Source organism: Rhincodon typus, chromosome 22 (assembly GCF_021869965.1).
Source record: "Rhincodon typus isolate 14 chromosome 22, sRhiTyp1.1, whole genome shotgun sequence".
Lineage (NCBI taxonomy): Eukaryota > Metazoa > Chordata > Chondrichthyes > Orectolobiformes > Rhincodontidae > Rhincodon > Rhincodon typus.
Genome location: NC_063353.1, coordinates 30,418,340 through 30,439,943, shown reverse-complemented (window position 1 = coordinate 30,439,943; position 21,604 = coordinate 30,418,340). Strand labels below are relative to the sequence as shown.

General features: G+C 38.1%; 1 protein-coding gene across 1 annotated transcript in view; it reads right to left on the bottom strand.

Annotated features, from left to right (window-relative positions):
- rint1 (RAD50 interactor 1) overlaps positions 1-21,604 on the bottom strand; it is a 39,335-nt gene that overhangs the window by 2,447 nt on the left and 15,284 nt on the right. The window contains exons 6-12 of the mRNA XM_048609966.1: positions 18,327-18,437; positions 17,257-17,482; positions 16,803-16,940; positions 9,277-9,476; positions 8,430-8,644; positions 4,450-4,630; positions 458-576 (exon numbers count right to left, since the gene is read on the bottom strand). Of these exons, the coding sequence (XP_048465923.1) occupies positions 458-576; positions 4,450-4,630; positions 8,430-8,644; positions 9,277-9,476; positions 16,803-16,940; positions 17,257-17,482; positions 18,327-18,437 (1,190 nt within the window). The remainder of the gene's footprint in view (positions 1-457; positions 577-4,449; positions 4,631-8,429; positions 8,645-9,276; positions 9,477-16,802; positions 16,941-17,256; positions 17,483-18,326; positions 18,438-21,604) is intronic.

Sequence of the window (21,604 nt, the reverse complement as noted above, 5' to 3'; positions counted from 1 at the left end):
TTTCGGGCCTAGACCCTTCTGGACTTCTTTAAAAACAAAGGTTATAGGAATTTAGAATAAATACATTGAAAAGCTATTAAATATTAATCCAAATCCCTTTTGAACATGTATTCTGATTTAAGGAAAGGTATGGAGAAACAACATAATTCTAATTGCACATGCACACTAGGTTGGACCGCCTCCTTTGCCTAAATTTTATACCAAGCGGCATTCATTTGCAAACTTTTAAATGTTTTGTTAGCAAGTTTAATTTTCAAGTTACGACATCACCACAATTTCAAAACAGAAGAGTGTGAACTTTTAGATCTAATAACTCCTCGTTGGAACAGGTTGTGTTCTCACTGAAACTGATGATTTATTTTCACAAAATTCTGCACTAAGCAACAAAATAAAAATCATAAACAGTACAACAACTGAAGCTGTCAGAAAGTATGAGGCTCGCACTCAATATACGTACTGCTTGAAGTAGTTTTCTGGTCTTTTGCAATAATGGGCAAACAATGGGAAAAGATTCCGAGTCATGTCAAACTGCAGTTGTGCTGATCCACCTTCATTGAAGTGATTTGCCAGTATAATCTGTGCAGTTGGAAGTAAAAACAAGACAATTTAAAAACTGAATAGTAACTGGTTGCAAATTGATAAGCTTTAGGTTTAATAAGTATTTATATTCAAATCAATTTAGCTCATGCCACAAAACTACGGCTGTAAATTCATCTTACCTTTTTTTATTGTATACAGTCTTTAGTCAACTGGAAAAATGATATTATAATTGATAAACAGGTACTGAGTGTTCTATCACCCAAGAGATTAAATGAAAGTGTAACCTCTTTGATGGCTTCAACAGTTCCATGTAAATGAGTGTTAGCACTCAATGTGATTGAAAACTACTCATAACTTGCACAAATTACTCATTTCATGAAGCAATTATATGGTTAGGTGTATTAGAATGGATCACATGTGCAAGGTGTCAAAGTGCTGCTGTAATTCTAATTAAGTTCATCAGAAGCTTCTTTAAAGTAATAAGCATCTGAAGTGCTTCGCTGGAGTATTAAAAATAAAATGAGGCCAAAGTACATAAGAAGTTATTAGGTCAGATAACCAAAGAAGTAACTTAAAGAAGGAAAGACAGAGACAAAGAGATGTAAGTAAGTTTTTCCAGAGCTTAGAATTAAACAACTGGAGACTAGGCTATCAATGCTGGAGTGATTTAAACTGGAGATGCTCAGAGGTCAGAACTAAATGCACATATCTGTGGACTGAGGGGTCAGAGGAGATTAAAATATTGTGAAGGTTAAGGTTATGATGGGCACTGAAGACAAGGTAAAGTAAAAACCAAGAGTTGTTTGAATGGGAAACAGTGTAGATCCACAAACCAGGCGTGATATAAATGAATGGTTGCTGGGTTCAAGTGTCACATCCTCCAGAGGTATGTCATAATGTGTCTGAACAAGTTGATAAAAAGATCTTTAATGGAATGGGGCTTGAGCAAGTTAGATCCAAGAAGCAGAGTTCTGGATGAGCTCAAATTCATAGAGGTTAGAGAGCACGAGAGATAGCCAGGAGTGTGTCGGAATAGTCACATCTAGAGGAAATATGAATGAAAGTTTTAACAGTTGATGAAAGGAGACAGAGATGAAAGTAGCAAGGTGGAAATAGGCAATTTTAGTAGGGCATTCATCGGGGTCAGGGTGTGGATGTCAGCTGAAAGGAAGTAACAGTCTAGTGGTATGATCGCTAGACTATCCAAAGAACCAGGGAACCCGGGTTTGAATCCCACCATGGCAGATGGTGTATTTCAATTCAACAAAAATCTGGAGTTAAGAGTCTAATAATGACCATTAAACAGTTGTCAGTTGTTGGAAAATCCCATCTGGTTCACCAACATACTTCAGGGAAGAAAACAGCAATCCTTACCTATTCTGGGCTACAAATGACTCCAATAAGGGTGCCATATGCAGTATTGTGCACTGCGAGTCATAGAGATATACAGTATGGAAACAGGCCCTTCAGGCCAACTCTCATGCCAACCAGGATTCCTAAACTGAACTAGTCCCATTTGCCTGCATTTGGCCTATATCCCTCTGAACCTTTTCTATCAATGTACCTGTTCAAATGTCTTTTAAATGCTGTAATTGCAGCCAGCTCTACCAGCCTGTTCCATACATGCTCCACCCTCTGTGTGGAAAAAGTTGCCCCTCAGGTCCCTTTTAAATCTTTCCCTTTTCACTTTAAAAATACGCCCCCTAGTTTTGGACTCCCTTACCCTGGGGAAAACAGCTTATCTATTCACCTTAACATTGCCTTCATGATCTTATAAACCTCTATTAGGTCACTCCTCAGTCTCCTACGCTCCACAGAAAAAGGTCCCAGCCTATCCAGTCTCTCCTTACAACTCAAACTTTCCAGGTCTCGGTTACATCCTTGTAAATTGATTTTTCACCCTTTCAAGTTTAATAACTTCCTTCCTATAGCACGGTGACCAGAATTGTACGCAGTACCCCAAATGGGGCCTTACAAATGTCTTGTACAGCTACAGCATGATGTCCCAAATCCTGTACTCAGTGCTCTGACCAATGAAGGCAAGCATGCCAAATGCCTTCTTTACCACCCTGTCTACCTGTGATGCCACTTTCAAGGAAGTATATACCTATACTCCGAGCTCTCTCTGTTCAACAACACTTCCTAGGGGCCCTAACATTAACTATGTAAGTCCTGCCCTGGTGTGTCTTACCAAAATGCAACACCTCACATTTATCTGAATTAAGCTCCATCTGCCATTCCTTGACCCACTGGCCCAGTTGATCAAGATCCTGTTGTACTTTCAGAAAACCTTCTTCACTCTTCAGTATACCACCAATTTTTGTGTCATTACTAAGCATGCCTCCTATATTCTCATCCAAATCATTCATACAAATGACGAACAACAGCGGACCTAGTACCAATCCTTATAGCACACCACAAGTCACAGGCCTCCAGTCTGAAAAACAACCGTCTGTCTCCTACTGTCAAGCCATTTTTTAAAATTCCAATTGGCTAGCTCTCCCTGGATCCAATATGATCTAACCTTACTAATTAGTCTACCATGCAGTACCTTGTTGAAGACCTTGCTAAAGTCCATGTAGACAACATTTACTGCTCTGCTTTCATTATCTTCTTGGTCACCTCTTCAAAATACTCAATCAAATTTGTAAGACATGATTTGCAATGCACAAAGGCATGCTAACTATTCCTAATTAGTCCTTGCCTTTCTAAATGCATGTAGAGTCTGTCTCTCAGAATCCCCTCCAACAAATTATACATCACTAAGGTTAGGCTCACTGGTCTATAGTTCACTAGCTTTTCCTTGCGGCCTTTTTAAAATAATGGCACATTAACCATCCTCCAGTCTTCTGAAACCTCACCCGTAACTGTCAATGATACAAATATCTCTGCTTGGAGAGCCCCGCAATTTCTTCCTCAGCTTCGCACAATGTCCTGGGAGACACTTGATCAGATCCCAGGGATTTATCTACCTTTATGCATTTTAGTGATATTGGAAAAACACTTACGCTTTAGGCAGAGCGCAGTACACATTCACCAGGATAGTCTCTGGTATTAGATGTTGCCAATGAAAAGAAATTCTTGACGATTGTTTTTGTTAGAACATGGATGTTAAGAAATATAGAATGGTCACTAACAGAGGGAAGCTACTTGGCCCATAGACTCATAAAAGCTCTCTGCAAAAGCAATTCACCCAGTCCTACTTCCTGCCTTTTTCCCCTGTAGTCCTTGGAATATAAATTATATCTCTAAACACTCTCTTATCTTTATTCTCATAGAAATAGAATGAACTAAGAGGGGTTGATAGGAAAGGGAAATGGGGTGAGTAACTATGATTAGGACTATTTGCACGTATAGAGGGTAAACAGTAACATAAATTGTTAATTCAAATAGCCGGTTTCTATACTCTAACTTCACGTTAGTGGGAAGAAGTTTGAGAAGCACTTCGATCCCAGTTCCGGGCTTGAAAATTGTCAAGAGTCCTCAGTGGAGTGGAGAGGAGGAGAAGGTCTGTTACAACACAGGAAGATCAGCATTGCTGCCTCAGAGTTCATAGCCCCAAATTTTCAATTTGCGGCCTGACTTAAGAGTTCTATTCTATGCATTTCAACTATATTCCCTCTTACACTGGCACTTGTGACTTGGTCACATCTTTGCACACCAATCCAAAACCAGCTAGGGAGCGCATACACCTCTTATTCCATGTGAAATTCAAAAGTTTAAATAATCTTTAAACAGAGTCATCGCTTCCTGAAATACAGAAACAGCAATGTTTTACCGGTTTGGAGACATTAATTATAAAAATAACATTTTTTGTTTAAATCCCAAAACACAGATTAACTTTCTTTCTTTAGTAACATATGTATAGGGTGAAAACTTAAAATAACTTGTCATTTGATGGCAGCTTACATCCTGGTAGATGAACAAGTCAAGTTTCTCAGCAAGCATTTGCCAAAAAGATTTAAAAAGGGAGTGACAGAGCTCCTGTTCCAACTGCAACAGTAGATCTCGCACAGTCAGTAACATTGGACAAGCTGAACTCGACAAACACATCACTGCTTGGTCCGACTGAGATGGCAGAAACAACCACCTGTAAAACAAATAAGCCATATTACTGATCCTGTTATGCCATTCCTATCATATATACTTAATATCAAAGAATTTTCCATTCCTAGTTAGGAAATGCACAGAAATTAACTACTGAGCTCATGGATAGTAGTTACCATAAGCAAAGTGACAGTAATGTTATACATAAACTGAACAAACTGGCAGCAGTATTATAAATAACCATGTAGTGCTAACAGTATAACTTGATCATCTCTGGGATAAGCAAATTATTTCAACCACAGAAATGGTAGTCACAATGTAACAGTAACACAATCTGAGTTGCAAAAAAATGTATTTATCGGAGACTGAATAATTAAGTCATCTACAAGTTTCAGGAAAATGCTATATAATTATTTGATTGTGGTTGGTTCCACGTCTAAATTTGATTTTCATCCAATAAGAATGTAAATCTAAAATTAAATATTGCAATTGTAAGAAAAATACACAGATACAATGTTCTTTTTCCCATTTAGATGGATTCAGGGTAGGACAGAAGAGGGACAGACATACAAACAGAAAGAAGTTTTTATCAATATCTCAATTGTTACTCAACATATACTGTACAAACACACAGTATACAATAGATAACCAGTGAACTCATTAGCCCAAAGTAGAGGAAGGATGTTTCCTCTTGCTGGGAGATCTAGAAGCAGCAGACGCAATTTGAGAATGACGGGTGAGCTATTTAGCACTGAGTTGAGGAGGATTTTTTCACTTGAAAAGTGGAGAATCTTTGGAAATTTCTGCTCTAGAGACCTGTGGAGGCTCAGTCATTGAGTATGTCAACACTGAGAACAACAGATTTCTACATATTATAAGCATCAAAAGTTACGGGAATTGTGCATAAAATTGATGTTGAAGTAGGTCAGCCATGATTTCATTGAACGGTGGAGCAGGTTCGAAGGGATGAAGGGCTTACCCCTGCTCCTATTTCTTATATATGGGAGATAAGCACAGAAAATATTTGTATCATTTCTTTAGCGGAATATGTCAGAAATGATTTGTAATTTTTTATGAATACAAATAATTGAGCTTGGATGTATGAAACCTTCTGCTATAATTAATGTTCTGTTCAGCCAGATAAAATACTGTAAACTGTGACTTTGCAAAAGCCGCATTATGAACAATGTTAACATTATGAACATTGGCTCAATTATAATCAAACATTAATTTACTTCATTAGAATCTTTAGTGAATCGTGCTCAGCACTTAATATTGCACAGGACAGCAATTATTCAGCGATCCTTGTAAAATTGATTATGGCTCAACTAACCATACTAACACAACGGTTTTGTATTCTCCGAAGACTCTTTTAAATGACATAGCAACGCTAATGTTTAAGAAATTTTTCAGAGCTAATCCCTATGTAGTTCAAGCTACAGTTAGTTGCATCCTCCCTATTCTAACTACTGCATTAATTTTGTTCGTATTCTTAAATGCTTGATACCAATCCTTTTACTGTTATTTAAATTGGTTGCTAATACACCTACAGAATTTGTGAATAAACTTCTGTAAGTGAATGAAATTCATTCAATTATTGAACTTGGTCAACGCAATCCTACATGCCATGTTACCCACATACATTTTGGGGGCTGTCACCAGTGATTTCCTTTAATCTGCTATCTTTTCCAGGATAGTATCATCCAAAGGGGATCTGTGGCATGTGAGAGGAGGGCAAGCAACACAGAGATATGTCAACTAATCAGATTGATAAATCCTCAGTATGACATGCAGAGTCCAAATAAACAAACATAAAGCAAAAAATACAAATTAAATGTAATGATGTTCATAAAGAAAATATTGGAAATATGAAATAAAATATGATTAATTAGTGATTTAATATCAAAAGATCCTCATGGTACAGCAATCATAACATGAGAGAATTCCACATTCAGTTTGAGAGTGAGAAATTAGAATAGAAAATTAGTGTCTTTAACTTGAAGATAATTTCAAGGGTGTGAAGTCAGATTTCACTTAGGTGGACTGGACTGGGAAAACAGATTAAAACATAATACAGTAGAGGATCAGTGGCAGATGTTTAAGGAGATCATTCATCACTTTTAACAAATATAGATTCCTTTAAGAAAGCAGTAAAACAAAGAGAACATGTTGCCTTGGGATATATTAAGAAGGGAAAGATGGATCAGGACAGTCATAACAATTCTTTCGAAGACTGACAAGAAAAATTAAATCACTAAAGGTTCTGAGTCTTACATCTCAAATTCAAATTTTGAATTCAATTATTCAACTCAAATTTCATTACACTTCAAATCAAGGCGATAAACCAAGAAGGATATCAGGAGATACTGGAAGTATTCAGTCACTGATGCTAGCTGATGATGCAATTTGTCTTCCAGATGGGTTACTGAAGGAGAAAATACTAACTGGATATATTCATACAGATTATAAACCAGTCTCACTATACAGAGTTGGATTAAAGAATGAGGTGGGAAATGGAGAAGTAGAATAGTGAAATAAAAATTTACAAAAAGAATATTCTGGATTGTTTCCTGACTTGCTGTGACTAAATCTCAGGCCCTTAAAATTAGACAGGAAGAAAAGGAGTCCTCAAAACACGGAGATAATTTGAAAATCAGGAAAAATTTTCAAAAATTAATTTAAAAGGATGAAGGCAAAGAGAATGAGGCTGATATGTTAGCCCATCTTCCTGACTAGAAATACAACAGATTTGAAATTGAAAAAGATAATATAACTCAGCCTACTGAGAAACTGAATCAAAACAACACTCGAGTCTTGTCACTTGAAAAACAAAGTCTTAATGAGGAAATGGAGATCACATCAAATATCAGCTGATGAGGAACGGCTAGTGTTCTATTAGGCAGTAATTCCATCTGAGCATTGTAATGAAATTTACCAGGCAGCTCACAAATTTCAGATCACTTAGGTATTATGAAAACACAGGCTAAAATATTAAAACACTGCAACTTATGGATTCCCACATTTTAACAATGCAAGTACATATTGCAGAAACTGATGTCGGATTTAATTCATTTATATAAGGTGAGTGTCAACAGACTCAGTGTTATTTTCATCGCAAATTCCGGGTCAACATGTTGATTTTTACCAATAGTTCAATGGACATCAGTGTCCAATCCCTAGGCATATAATTGTGCAATTTCCCCAAGTTTAAGTCCTGATCTGTATTGTTTGTTGACTTCTAATGGGATTTCCAAACACTATGTAAATGCCAGGTGGACTGTACACACATGGATGTCAGGCTAGGCCAAAATCAGACGTGATTGTGACACTAGGTACTTTTGTTAATGGAGACCATCTGCCTTGGGTAAAATTCCAGAAAACTACCCCAAAATTTCACTGCCTTCAGCAGCGCAAGGGAGAAATAAGGGAGAGGTGGAGATGGCGCAGAAATCAACCTTTAATATCAAGCATACCAATTCCAACTCTATCTGTATAACTGCATTAGTTTTGAAATAAGTTGAATCCTTCTTAATTATTCAGAACAAAATGACATTTGTTTCCTTTAATGGGCACTACAATAAAATGAAAATACTTCAAGGCATTAGGAAATCTTAATTAAATATTTCTCCCAATTTACGCAGAAATACTATTTCCTTTGTTTTTTTTTGTTCCCCATTCACTAGTCCTCTACTGATGTCAGTTTAATAGCAATCAATCTAGTAATATTCAATGACAATTTTAAAGTCTTGAAATCCTAATGCACTAGTTGATATGACATTTATTTCTCCAGTCATATGTGACAATGCAACAAAGGTAGCAGTTCAAATCTGCAAAATATTCACCTCTCTTTCTTATAAGGTTTTGCTTTGTCCTTCACTTCTCTGAAGACATGTTCTACTTGTCGCGTCAACATATCATATCGCAGGCGTTCTAGCAAATCAATCATATTATCAAAGACAGAGCTTTCAAGAGAGGCCAGCTGGCCGAGCTGTAATTCAGTCAAGGTGTTGCTCGCTCCACAAATCTCAAGTGCTGCTTGCTGAAGCTGCAAGAAGAACTACACAAAAGGAAAATATATCTCTATAATGGAAAATAACCCTTTGAACCAATTTCATAAACATATACCTCATCCCCTGAATTAATAAAATTAATTAATAACAGTCTATAAAGTGCACCAGAAATTTCTTTCAGTTGCTTTCACTGATTAACAAAATAAATTTTGAAATCCTACTCTCCAATGACAGGTATAGCATAATCAAGACTGACAACGTGAAAATGTAGTATTTTAAACAGGTCATTCTTTCCAATCACTATTTAACAAAAACTCTGTCTGCCCAATTCTGATCATTAAAGAACCCTGGCCAATTCTCATTAGCAATCACCAAAGACAGATTAATTGGACATTCACTTGTTATTATATAGAATTATGCTGTGCGCAAAATAGAAGCCTCATTAATAGGTCAAATTAATTAACTGCTAATGAAGTACTTTGAAAAGTTCGATAGCTGTGATAGGGCACAATAAAAACAGAAGCTGTCCAGTTAATGCCATAACACCGAATCGAGCTCCTCTGGTCTACATTATTGGCAGAGATATAGAAGCATATGCAGTTACTTTGAATCAGATGTCTTCTTTCTTGCCTTAAAAACAATTTTTTCTTTCACTACTATAGCAATGGAATTTTCTTACCACATTGTCTGCCCAATCTGCTAAAACTGCTGCAATATAGTTTACAGCATTCAAAATGGCACAGTAACGGGATCCTAGAGGAGAACGGGTCTCCTCCTTCATTACTTGAGTCAGACGAATCCTGAAATCATCAATCAGCTCCTTCTGTAGTTCCAAAAACTGCAGTTTGCGAGCAGCAGTAGGAAGGTTCTTGTACCGGTCTGTTCAGATAAACATGAAAATCTAACTGTGTAGCAATTCAGAAATATAAAATGGTAAAACAAATATTACATACACAAAAAGATCTCTGCAACTTGACTCCTTTGCTCTTAATAAGCTGACAATATTCCCTTTTAATAAAAATCCAACCCAAATTAATGAACAGCATGGACCAAAAAAAAAATAAAAATTAAGCACAAAATTCCTAAGGATTCAATTCATTAATGACCTCAATAGCAACGCAATATTAATTTATCTGACGTCCCATGTGACAATGATAATGGTGAACAATCCCAATTCATCTTGTCCACAGCTTTGACACGATTGAATACATCATCCATCTCCAACAATTCTCCAAGATCATCGAGTAAAACTGCACTCGCTTGGCTCCATTCTAAACTCTGCATTCGCAGCTAGAATATTACCTGAAATAGCTTTTCCCCCAGCTCTCACACTTATTCTTGGTTGCCTTCTACTTCTCCTGTAAAAACAGCACTTTAGTGATATAATCTGAAAACTCAGTTCCCATATGTAGGCTGACGATACCTAGCTCTACCTCACCACCACGTTTGTTGACCTCACTTTCACTAAGTTATCAGATCGCTTTCCCAACATCCAATGTTGGATGAACAGAAACTTTCTCTATTATTGGGAATTTTGACGTCATTGTTTGCAGTTCGCAGTTAACTACAGTTCTGAGTCATAAGTTCTAGAATCAGTCTGTTTGAAACACCTGGTGTTATATTTGCATGTGTGTCATCACTAATGACACTGTCCAACTCTGATCTTGCCTCAGTTCAACTGCTGAAACACTTATTATGCCTGTGTTATGTCAAGCCTTGATTATTCTAATGCATGATTGGTTGGTCACCTATGTTCCATCTTCTTTAAACTTGAAGTCATCCACAATTCGGCTGCCATTTCCTTCCTTACAGCAAGATCTATTCACCTGTCACACTTCTGGTTGCGGACCTACGCTGGTTCCTGTCTGAACAACACCTTGATTTTTAAAATCCTTATTCATGCTTTCAACTCCCTTCTTGGCCTCAACCCAAATCATTTCTGGATATAATTTTCATCAGTCCAACTATCCTCTTTATCTCTTTAAATCTGGCCTCTGTAACATCCTTGATTTTAACTGCCCATCATGGTGGGCTATGCCTTCAACTGCATGGACACTAATTTCTTGAATTGCCTCCCTAAACCTCCCTTCCACTTAATGGATTGATCACCATACTGTATTAATGAAGACAAAGTCTCAACCGTACAGTGAGACCAGTTTAAAATGTGCAGTGCAGTACTAGTATCAGACTAAGTGGGACAAATAAAACACTCCAAAATGTAGAAAATGAGGAACTGTGGGCCAAAGGCAAATAAACCATGCATCGCCTCAATATGCAACTTCACAGCCCATCACATCTCTCACATATCCAACACCTTCAAGCCACGAGACCAAGATTCTTCTGCACTATTTTGAGCAAAAGCAGAGAAGCTATTCCACTGCCTGGTTTATCTTCATGCCTCAATCTACATCATTGACACAGATTATGTAAGTGCTCATTATCACATTGATATTGGTGGGAGTTTGTGGTGTACAGTTTTGGCTGTCATGTTTCCTATATTACAACATAGTCTCATAGGGCACGGAAACAGACCCTTTGGTCCAATTCATCCATGCCAACCAAGTTCCCAAACTACGTTAGTCCCATTTGCGTCTTTTTGGCCCATATCCCTCTAAACCTTTCCTATTCATGTAACCGTCAAAATGTCTTTTAAATGTTGTAACTGTACCTGCCTCTACCACTTCCTCTAGCAGTTTATTCTATATATGCACCACCCTCCGTGTGAAAAAAGGTGCCCCTCAGGTCCCTTTTAAATCTTTCCCCTCTCACCTTAAACCCATACCCTCTAGTTTTGAACCTCCCTACCCTAGGGAAAAGACCTTTTCTATTCACCCCGTCTGTGCCTCAAATGATTTTATAAACCTCTATAAGGTGACCCCTCGACCTCCTGTGTTCCAGGGAAAAAAGTTCCAGCTTATCCAGCCTCTCCCTATAGCCCAAATCGTCCAGTCCTAGTAACATCCATATAGATCTTTCCTGCACCCTTTCCAATTTAATAACATCCGTACTATATCAGGGAGACCAGAACACAGAACACTTCAAAAACTACATCATCGGATAGAATGTGTTTTGAGATATCCAGTGCTATGTAAATGTAATCTTTTCTTTCTTTTTGTAACTTTGGTTCAATGCAAAATACAGAATATCATTGCTGGAACAGCATCAAGCATAACTTACAACTTACAACGAAGTAAAAATCCAACGAAGCTAAAAAAGGACATGTCTTCTAAAGACCAAAGGCAGCAGTGGTAGGAAATGTATAGACCACACAACCCACAGATCAGAACAAAGTTCTTTTATCTTTCCACATTTCAGTAGGGTGGTGGTAGACAAATGCAACAACTGGAAAGGAAGCTCTATGAAAATCCCAATTTAGTTTAGCCACAGTAGAGTCCAGAATGACTGCAAACATGAGGCTATTGAGCTTAAAATCTGCAAGCATCTTCAGCCTAGTGGAGAATTCTAATCAGCATCCTCCAAAAAGGAATACCCTAATGAGAAAATATTTCATGTATATCCTGTTGAGAACAACAGACCCTCCTGAAAAGCCTGATTACTGACAATCCGAGTGGTTCTTCCAAAATCACTGAGCTACAGAGTCATAACTTTGATCTAGACATGGGCACATGAGTTAAATGACAGATAGGAGAAAGGAATAATTGTCTATATCAAGACAGTGCTAGAACTGACATCACTGGGACACAGATATTCTTCAGTGCTTGGCGTTACGTCAGACACAATGGAAATTGTCATGACTGTTCAGGACTAATCTTGGAAACTCAAGGACAGCACTGCCTCAGAGCAATTTTTTTTAGTTCTTTCAAGGAGTGTGGGTATCACTGCCCGGGTCAACATTATTTGCCCATCCTTAACTTCTCTTGAGAAGGCGATGGTGAGCTGCCTTCTTGCAATCCAAGGAATGTAGGCACATCCACAGTGCTATTAGGAAGGGAGTGCCAGAATTCTGAACCAGCAACAGTCAAGAAATTGTGTTATACATGACAGGGTGGTTGTATCTCCATGCATCTGCTACCCTTACCCTTATAGCTGGTATAGATTGCAAGTTCAGAAGGTGCTGTTGAAGAAGGATTGGTCGGTTGCTGCAGTGAATCGAGCAGATGGCTCTTATTGTTGCCATTGTGCATTGGTTGTCGATGGAATGAATGGTTAAGGTAGTAGATGGAGTACCAGACAAGCAGGTTGTTTTGTCCTGGATACTGCTGAATTGCACCCATTTAGTCAGCTGGAGAATATTTTGTCACACTCCTGACTTATGTCATTTAGACACTGGACAGGTTTTGAGAGTCAGGAAGTGAGTTACTCGGCACAGAATGCCTGTCTTTGAACTGATCTTGTAACCACAGTATTTATGTGACTGGTTCGGTTCAGTTTCTGACCAATGGTAACTCCAAGGATGTTAACAGTGGAGGATTCAACGATCATGATGACACTGAATGTCAAGAGGAGATGGTGACTACCTGTCACTTGTGTGGTGGGAATGTCACTTAAACTTATCAGCTGACACCTGAATGTTGTCCTCGTCTTGCTTCACTTAGACTTTGACTGCTTTAGTATCCGAAGAGCATTGAATAGTACATGACACTGTGCAATCATGAGCAACCATTCACATTATGATAGAGGGAAGGCTATTGATGAACCAGTTGAAGATGGTGGGACCGAGAACAGTACACTGAGAAACTCGTGCAGTGACGTTACACAACTGAGATGATTGACCCAAAACCATTTTCCTTAGTGCTAGGTATGACACCAAGTATGACACTGAGCATTTACCTCAGATTTCCATTACAGTCATAGTCATACAGCATAGAAGTAGTCTCTTCAGCCTACTATGTCTAATCCAACCAACAAATGCACTAACCCCATTTATCTGCATTTGGTCCATAGCCTACTAAGCCCTAGCATTTTAAATGTTGCCCAGGTGCTTCTTAAATGTTGTGAGAGTACCTACCTTGATCACCCTCTCAGGCAGAGCATTCCCTATTTCTTTGGGAGAAAATATTTTTCCTTGGATCTCCGCTAAACCACTTGCTCCTCAACTTAAACTTATGCCCTCTGTTTTTAAGCCACGTCTGCAAATTGGGAAAAGATTCTCACATTCCACCCTGTTTATGCCTCTCATTAGTTTGTCTACCTCAATCATATTCCTCTGCAGCCTCCTTTGCTCCAAGGAAAACAAATCCAGCCTATCCAGTCTCTCCTCATAACTGAGACTTTTTATCCCAGGCAATATCCTGGTGTGATGAAATACCCCCATTTGCCTGGATGCAACATGCGAGAAGCTTGACACCATTCAGGACAAAGCAGCCCACTTGATTGGCATCACATTTACAAGCATCCACTCCCTTCGCCAACAATACTCAGCAGCAGCAGTGTGTACTACCTACAAGATGCACCACAGAAATTCACCAAAGATCCTTAGACAGCACCCTTCAAACCCATGAACACTTCCACCTAAAAGGTCATGGGGAGCAGTTTCAAGTGAACACCACAACCTGCAAGTTCCCCTCCAAGCCACTCACCATCCTGACTTGGAAATATACCGCTGTTCCTTCACTATTGTAAGGTCAAAATTCTGGAATTCCCTCTCACAGGGCATTGTGGGTCCAACTACAGCATTTGACTGTAGCAGTTCAAAAAGACAGCTCACCACCACCTTCTCAAGGGCAACTAGGAACAAGCAATAAATGTTGGCTAGCCAGCAACACCCACATCCTTTGAGTGAATAAACAAAATCTCCTCTGTACTCTCTCCAGTGAAATCACGTCCCTCTGATAGTGCGGTGATCAGAACTGCACATAGTATTCCATCTGTGGACTAACCAATGTTTTATAAAGCTGTAACAAGACTGCCTTGCTTCTATATACTATGCCCTGGCAAATGAAGGCAAGTATCCGTATGTCTTCTTCACTATCCAATCTGTGCTGACACCTTCAAGGATCTGTGGACTTGTACACCAAGGTCCCTTTGCTTCGCTGTACTCCCTATGGACTTACCATTCACTGCATATTTCCCTACCTCATTAGAACTCCCGAAAAGCATCCCCTCATACTTATTAGGATTAAATTCTATCTGCCATTGCTCAGCCCAATTTACCAGCTGATCAACATCAGACTGTAGCTGAGGCCATGCTCCTCACTATTAATCTCAGTTTTGCTATGGCTCCTTAATGCTACAATCTTCATAATTCCTCCATGCATCACCAAAGACCTTTCCTGTCATGAGGGAAAGAATGTGGCTGTTCAGAGAAAATTCTTAAACATTCAACTACATTCACAACTCCTTCAATAATTCCAGCCTGCAGCATGACCTGGATAATATGCAAGCTCAGCTGATAAATGGCAGAGAACATTCAACCTAGGTAAGAGCCAGACAATGATCATCTCCAGCAAGTAAAGGCTTCATCTAGTTTCACATGGCTTTCAACTGTATTGCAATTGCCAAACACCCATGCCCAGCATCAACATCCTGAATGTTCTCAGTTCTCAGAGGTTAAACTGAATGAGTCACATTAACAGGGCTGAGGCCAATAATTTGAAACAAACAACTCACCTCTTGACCTATCAACGCCACCCTATCACATACAAACTCAAGTCAGGAACTGCTAGATGCATCCTGCCAGACGTTTCATAAAATTTAACACCTAGGATGGAGTAGTGCATTAAATTGATACCTGCCAATGCTAAATTCAACATAAAACCTTCGTATTGCTTTTCAAGCTTGCAATCCCTGCCAGAGAAGGACAATAGTTGCCATGTAACTACTATGCTACTGCATTCACCAAGTTAGGTAAAGTCCTGACTTCAACATCCATTACTGGTTCCTTTGTTGTCAAATTCCTGGAACACTCTAAGTAACATCACTGTGTAAGGTCATCAACGCAAGCTTGACGAAGTCCCATCACCACCTTCTCTGGAGAGCTGGGGCTGGGTAATATTTGAAACTATACCTCATTCTCAGAGAATATTTTTTGTTAAATTGAATATGCAGAACTTACTGAAATGTATATTTAAAAAACTGCATGTTCTAGAGATAAAGTTGAGTTCTGGTTTTTTTTAAAAATATCGCAAAAGTAGAGGAAACTAGTCAAAGTTGAATTTGTTAAATAAGAATTCCAATTTTTTTTCCAAAAATCTATATTGGATAGGGAGAAGTTTTACTCAACTCATTTAAATGTTGACTACAAAGTTCATTCGAGGGCCGTCAAATAATACCTGTCCAAGAAAGCAAAAGGATTGGGACCTGAAAGATTTCTTTTAACCTTTCATGCCTTTCTTTGCCAGTTTGGTGAAATGAATGCAAATTCTATAAAGCGGTCTTGCAAATATACTACAGTAGACTTGGATACAAGGAAGTAAAGCATTGAACTGTATCTGCCAACAACAGTAATACAATCGATATTGCTTATCTAGATTTCCACAATACCTTTGATAAGGTGCTACATAATATTGCCACGTACAAGATCACACTGCTACTTCTGTAAAAAGTTTTGTTTTACCATCAGTATCAGGAAGAGAAATGTTGCGATCCAGGATGTTGCTATACTGCCATTTATTAGCAGTGACAAGGTGACACTGTAAGTTGGTGCTAACCTCAACATCTAGGATCCACAAATCACCAATAATCTGCCACTTGATGTTGAAGACAACACATGCATCTCAAAAGCTGCAGCTGTCATGTCCAGGCTGTGATGGAGTGTGGAACAACAACAATCTGACTGTGAACATCCAAATGAGTTTTCCAAGCCTCTGTCATCCATGCACTCTATTCTAATGATGAGACCTGGGTAATATAAGCTAAGCAGGAGGAAATGTTGAACAGTTTATATTTTTGCTGTCTTAGGATATATCCTCAGCATCTCTTAGCCGGACAAGGTCACCAACTCAGAGGTCCAGCAGCCTGCCAAATTCCATCAACATATACTCATTGATAAGCTAAAAAATATCAAATAGGTAGGCAGACTTGTGAAAATATGCAACATATTATCAGAGGATTGTGAAAAATCAAACAGATGAATTTAAGTGAAATAAATAAGCATACAATAGCGAAAAAGGATAGAAGGTTATGTTCATATAATTAAATGAGGAAGGATATCAGGAGGTTTGAATGCATCATGAACACGGGCTGGCCTCGACAGTTTGAGGCAAATTGCCAGGTTATGTCCTGTAGAATCTAAGTCTGCTTTACCTGTAATAACTAGAAGAAGTGTCATGAATGTTTCAGCACAATCTGGAGCTTTCATCTCATCTACATCAGCGATATCCTTATATTGAGATGTCCAAGCAGCTTCTGAAGACAGGACAGAGTCCATCTTTTCTAAAGCAACTGAAATACAAGAATGTAGATAATAATTTAGGTCTTCATAAATCAGTATTGAATGTCTATTGCTTTGAGTTAATTTTTAAACAGCAGAAATATATTTGTACACAATTTGTTTCAGTATAATGCATTATTTCACACATATAAAATATTATTTATCCAATATGATTTAAAGTCAATTTTATACATATTTTAGGCATGCAAGAACTACAAGATATTAAATTGTACTGGTCCTGTGCCTATGGAAAATGAATTCCAGAAGAATTACCCTTCTAATACAACTGACATTTCTTAGATAGCCAGAAGTTTTATTTGTGCTTACATTTTCTTTCCACTGTCAACCATTTCTGAAAGCAGGTCTCTTCTGAAAGGATATGCATACAGCTCGGGAGGTTGTTGGGATAGCCATAGGCACTATGCAGCTCTTTTTCAAACAACAATATTTCATCTACCATGTGGCAAAACAGGTTATCATCATATAGGAGCTTGGGAATATCAGCAGACATCTTCTCCAAAACCAGCATCACCAGACCCCGTGAGAACTCCAGCTAAACAACAAGGGCAAGTGGAAACATGTTACTGGAATCATTTAGACAAAACACTGCCAAGTTTCATAATAAGCTTCTTTTGAGTAAGGTATGATCTGATAATATATTCTGGCATTGCACACCCTTATTTTTGGAAACAAACCATGACAAAATATACCATTTTTGCAACTGTGCATAAAGCAGTGAGTACATAGTGCGTGTATGCTGAAAGGATAACACTAGTGTAAAATGTCCCATTTCAACTGTCCTACAAATTTTCAATTGCTAACTTCATCATCCTAGTAGCTGTTTATTAGAAACCAGTCTTCCAATTATTCAGGCAAATAAAAATGTTTTATAAGGCAGATTAACTGTACAGGTTTCATATTGTACACTTTTGAAAAAATGTTTTTAATCTTTTTATTTGTAGAAGTTGCATATCACACTTGACAAGGTCAGAGACAAGGGGAGAAGCAAAATTAAGGGAAGTAACAGCTACAATATCAGGGATAAACATGGTTCTACAGGTTTAAAATATCCCCTCCTATCAGAAACAGGCTGGTAGAAATTCTTATTTAATTGCTGACTGAAAGTAAAATATCTTAACTTTTCAACCAAACATATCAGCACGTTGTAGTTTACAGCTTTTGTTTCATAAGAACTCACCTGGTTTTTCAGGTTCTTTTACCCAAGTTGTGAAACATGCTAACAACATTACGCATCTAAAACAATCAATTATTTCTTCAAATGCTTCTAAAAACATCTTCATATTAAAAGAATATTTGTAAAAAATATAAAACATTATCTTTTAGAATTTATCTTGGAAAGCATTTTTTTTAAAATATAAAATTGTATGGAAACTGACCTTGGCATCCAAAAAGGAGTCTGTTTTATCCACAATAGGCTGAATTTTCTCTTCAAAAAACTTAATATGATTTCCAATCCACATAAGCACTTGTGTCAAATACCACTCTGGCTATAAAATAAAAAGTACGTATAAAAAAGCTACTTATTCCATCAGAGTACTATTGGATATTTAAAATAGTTCAGGTGCACACTGCAGCTTAACCTGCCTTTAAGAATTTATGGACAAACGCAGCATCTGAGAAGAGAATTAATGCATCAAGTCAAATAGCGCCCTTCTTCAGAACTCTTTTTCTCAGTAAGGGGAATTGGTTAGAAATACAAATAAATAGTTGTGCAACATAGACTATTTTCTGTTTCAGTAAATGGATGACTAGAAATGTAACTGCATTTCCAGATATGAAATGACTGAGTCACATTCTCTAACAATGACTAATCAGCAGTTCTTGGTTTTGGAATTTGAATCATACAAACAATGGAGGAATGAGGTCGAAACGGGTCTCAGGTTACTTCCCTAACCAAGAGGAAATGAGGTATGGTCTTGTCTTTTACTTTGACTGCTAATATTACATTTTCCTGGTAAAGTATTTTCAGAACTGGATATGTGAATTTGACAAAGATGGACTGCTGAGTTCATTACAATTTATGGAGAAGATTTACAAAAAATGATGATTTGTTTGAAGTCTTTGAGAAGTCATTGGGACCTAGTCGCAGGCACATGTACTAAGAGGGAATTGCTAAAAAGTTCTGAGGTGAATCACAGCTGAAAGCAATGAAGTCTAGAAATACAAAGGGAGTGATTACTATGTATTTCTGATGTTAGCCAAAGTATCATTACACAAGGCACTGTTCAAAAACTGAGTATTTGAAGTGATGCCATGATATATGAACCGTTATGATGATAAATATGTGGACAATGATGGTCACAAAATTATACTATTAGTTGCTGAAAGCTCAAGTCAAGCCATGCATAACTTGGTGACCGATTCACTCAGTTGTGCTATATTAGTTAGTGGCTGCACCTCAACATTGTGTGGAGTTGATTATTTAAACTGTCACATGGAAAGCCTTGACAAGGCTACCTGCTTTAGGTTCAGAGATGATAATACATTAAAAATCTTTAAAAATTTAGGTCCTCCCAAACAAAATAGCAAACTGCATCCATTCATTAGCATCAACACGATCTCAAGTGATACATCATTCAGTAAGACTTTTGACAAGGTAGACTGATTAAGAACTAAGAGCACATGGGATTCAGGAAAATTTAGCAAATTGGATCCAAAATTGGTTTAGTGGCAGAAAACAGAGGATGATGGTTTTTGCGACCGGAAGCTATGCCCAGTAGTGGTCCACAGGGCTTGGTGCTGGGTTCCTTGCTGTTTGCTGTACATATAAATGGTTGAGATATGAATACAGGAAATATGATCAGTCAGTTTGCAGATGACATGAAAATTGCTAGAGTGACAAATAGTTAAGAGGAAGTCTTGGATTACAAGACAATATAGGCAAGCAATTTAGATAGGCTGAAAAGTGGGAAATGGAATTTAATCCTGAAAAGTGAGAGGTGTGAAGACCCTAGGAAGAATAGAGGATCACAGGGACCTTGGTAGACATATCTTTGAAGGCAGCAGGACAGGTAGAACAGTGAGCAAAGAGGCCTACTTGATGGACATTACTTTCACAAATATTCACTTCCTCCATTACACAGGAGCAGTAGTGTGTACCATTGACGAGATTCACTGTATAAATTCACTAAGTCTCCTGACACACCACCTTCTAAACACATAATCACTACCATCCATAAAGACAAAGGTAGCAGACACATGAGAACACAAACTACCTGCAAGCTCCCCTCCAAGCCACACACCCTTTTGACTGGAAAATTTACAGTAGTTCCTTTATTGTCACTCAGTCAAAATCCTGGAAATCCCTTCCAAACAGCACAGTGGTTGTTTCTACACCCCAAGACTGTAGTGGTTCAAGAAGGTAGCTCACTGGCACCTTGTCAAGGGCAATTAGGGATGGGCAATTAATACTAGCTAAGACACAAAAGCCCACATCCCCTGAATGAATATATAAAAAACCGTGCATTTATGTGCTACCTGCCATGAAGACAGGTCAATAGAAAATTAAAATTATTCAATATGTTGGAAATAAAAATATTTATACATATTAGAATGCTCCTCACATTCTCTGCAAGAAGAGTTTTTTTTAAACTTTTTCCATGATTTCCCAGTGGCTCCTATTATGCCTTCAACTGCTGGAGATTCAGTTTTGTAGATAACAGTAAACTAAAAAGACCACTTTCACTTCCTCCTCCTCAGCATCTAGTAAGAAGTCATTGAATATACCCAAATCAGACTTCTGTTTTCATATGTCTATTATATATGCTAAAAGGTTACTTAAGACAAGTTCACATGAAGTATAAATTATTTCCATTATTGTTTTCTTTGTCTAAAAATATCACCACCAGTATTTTTTTTATTCATTCAAGACAATGTAGGTGTCACTGGCTAGGCCAGAATTTATTGCTCCTCCCTAATTGCCGAGAGAAGGTTGTGATAAGGCACCTTATAGGACTACTGCAGTCCTGTGAGTGTAGGAACACCCACAGTACTGTGAGGAATGGAGTTCCAGGATTTTGACCCAGCAATAGTGATGAAGCAGCTATATAATTTTAAGCCAGGATTGTGTAAGACTAGGCAGGGAACTTGCAGATAGTAGTGTTCCCATGCATTTGCTGCTCTTATCCCTCTAAAAGGTAGAGGTTGCAGGTTTGGAAGTTGCTGTGAAAGAAGCCCTGTCAGACAGCTGCAGTGCATCGTGTAGATGGACACACTATGGTCATATGCCAGTTTCCTTAAGAACTCCCACAATGATGTCCTGGGGTTCAGATCATTGACTTTCACCAGTCACAACCATTTTGCTTGTGCTACATGTGATTCCAGAGTAGAGGGTTTTCCTCAATTCCCATGGACTCCAATTTTGCTCAGGTTTCTTGATGTCATACCCTGCTGTATACTGCCTTGGTATCGGGGCAGTCACTCATCTCACCAATACAGTTATTCCAATTGCATTCTGATTACATTCACTACCATTTTCACCCAACAGGAAATTCTGAAAATATGATGAAAAAATATTTTTTACCCTATCATGAAAATAGCCTAGTTTGATTTGTTTCCTGCATTTCCTTTGGACTGGTGCATGAAGGATAACACATAAAAATTAAATCTGACTGATCAAAACGGTGAGAGATTTTGAAATTTGGATTCCTACACA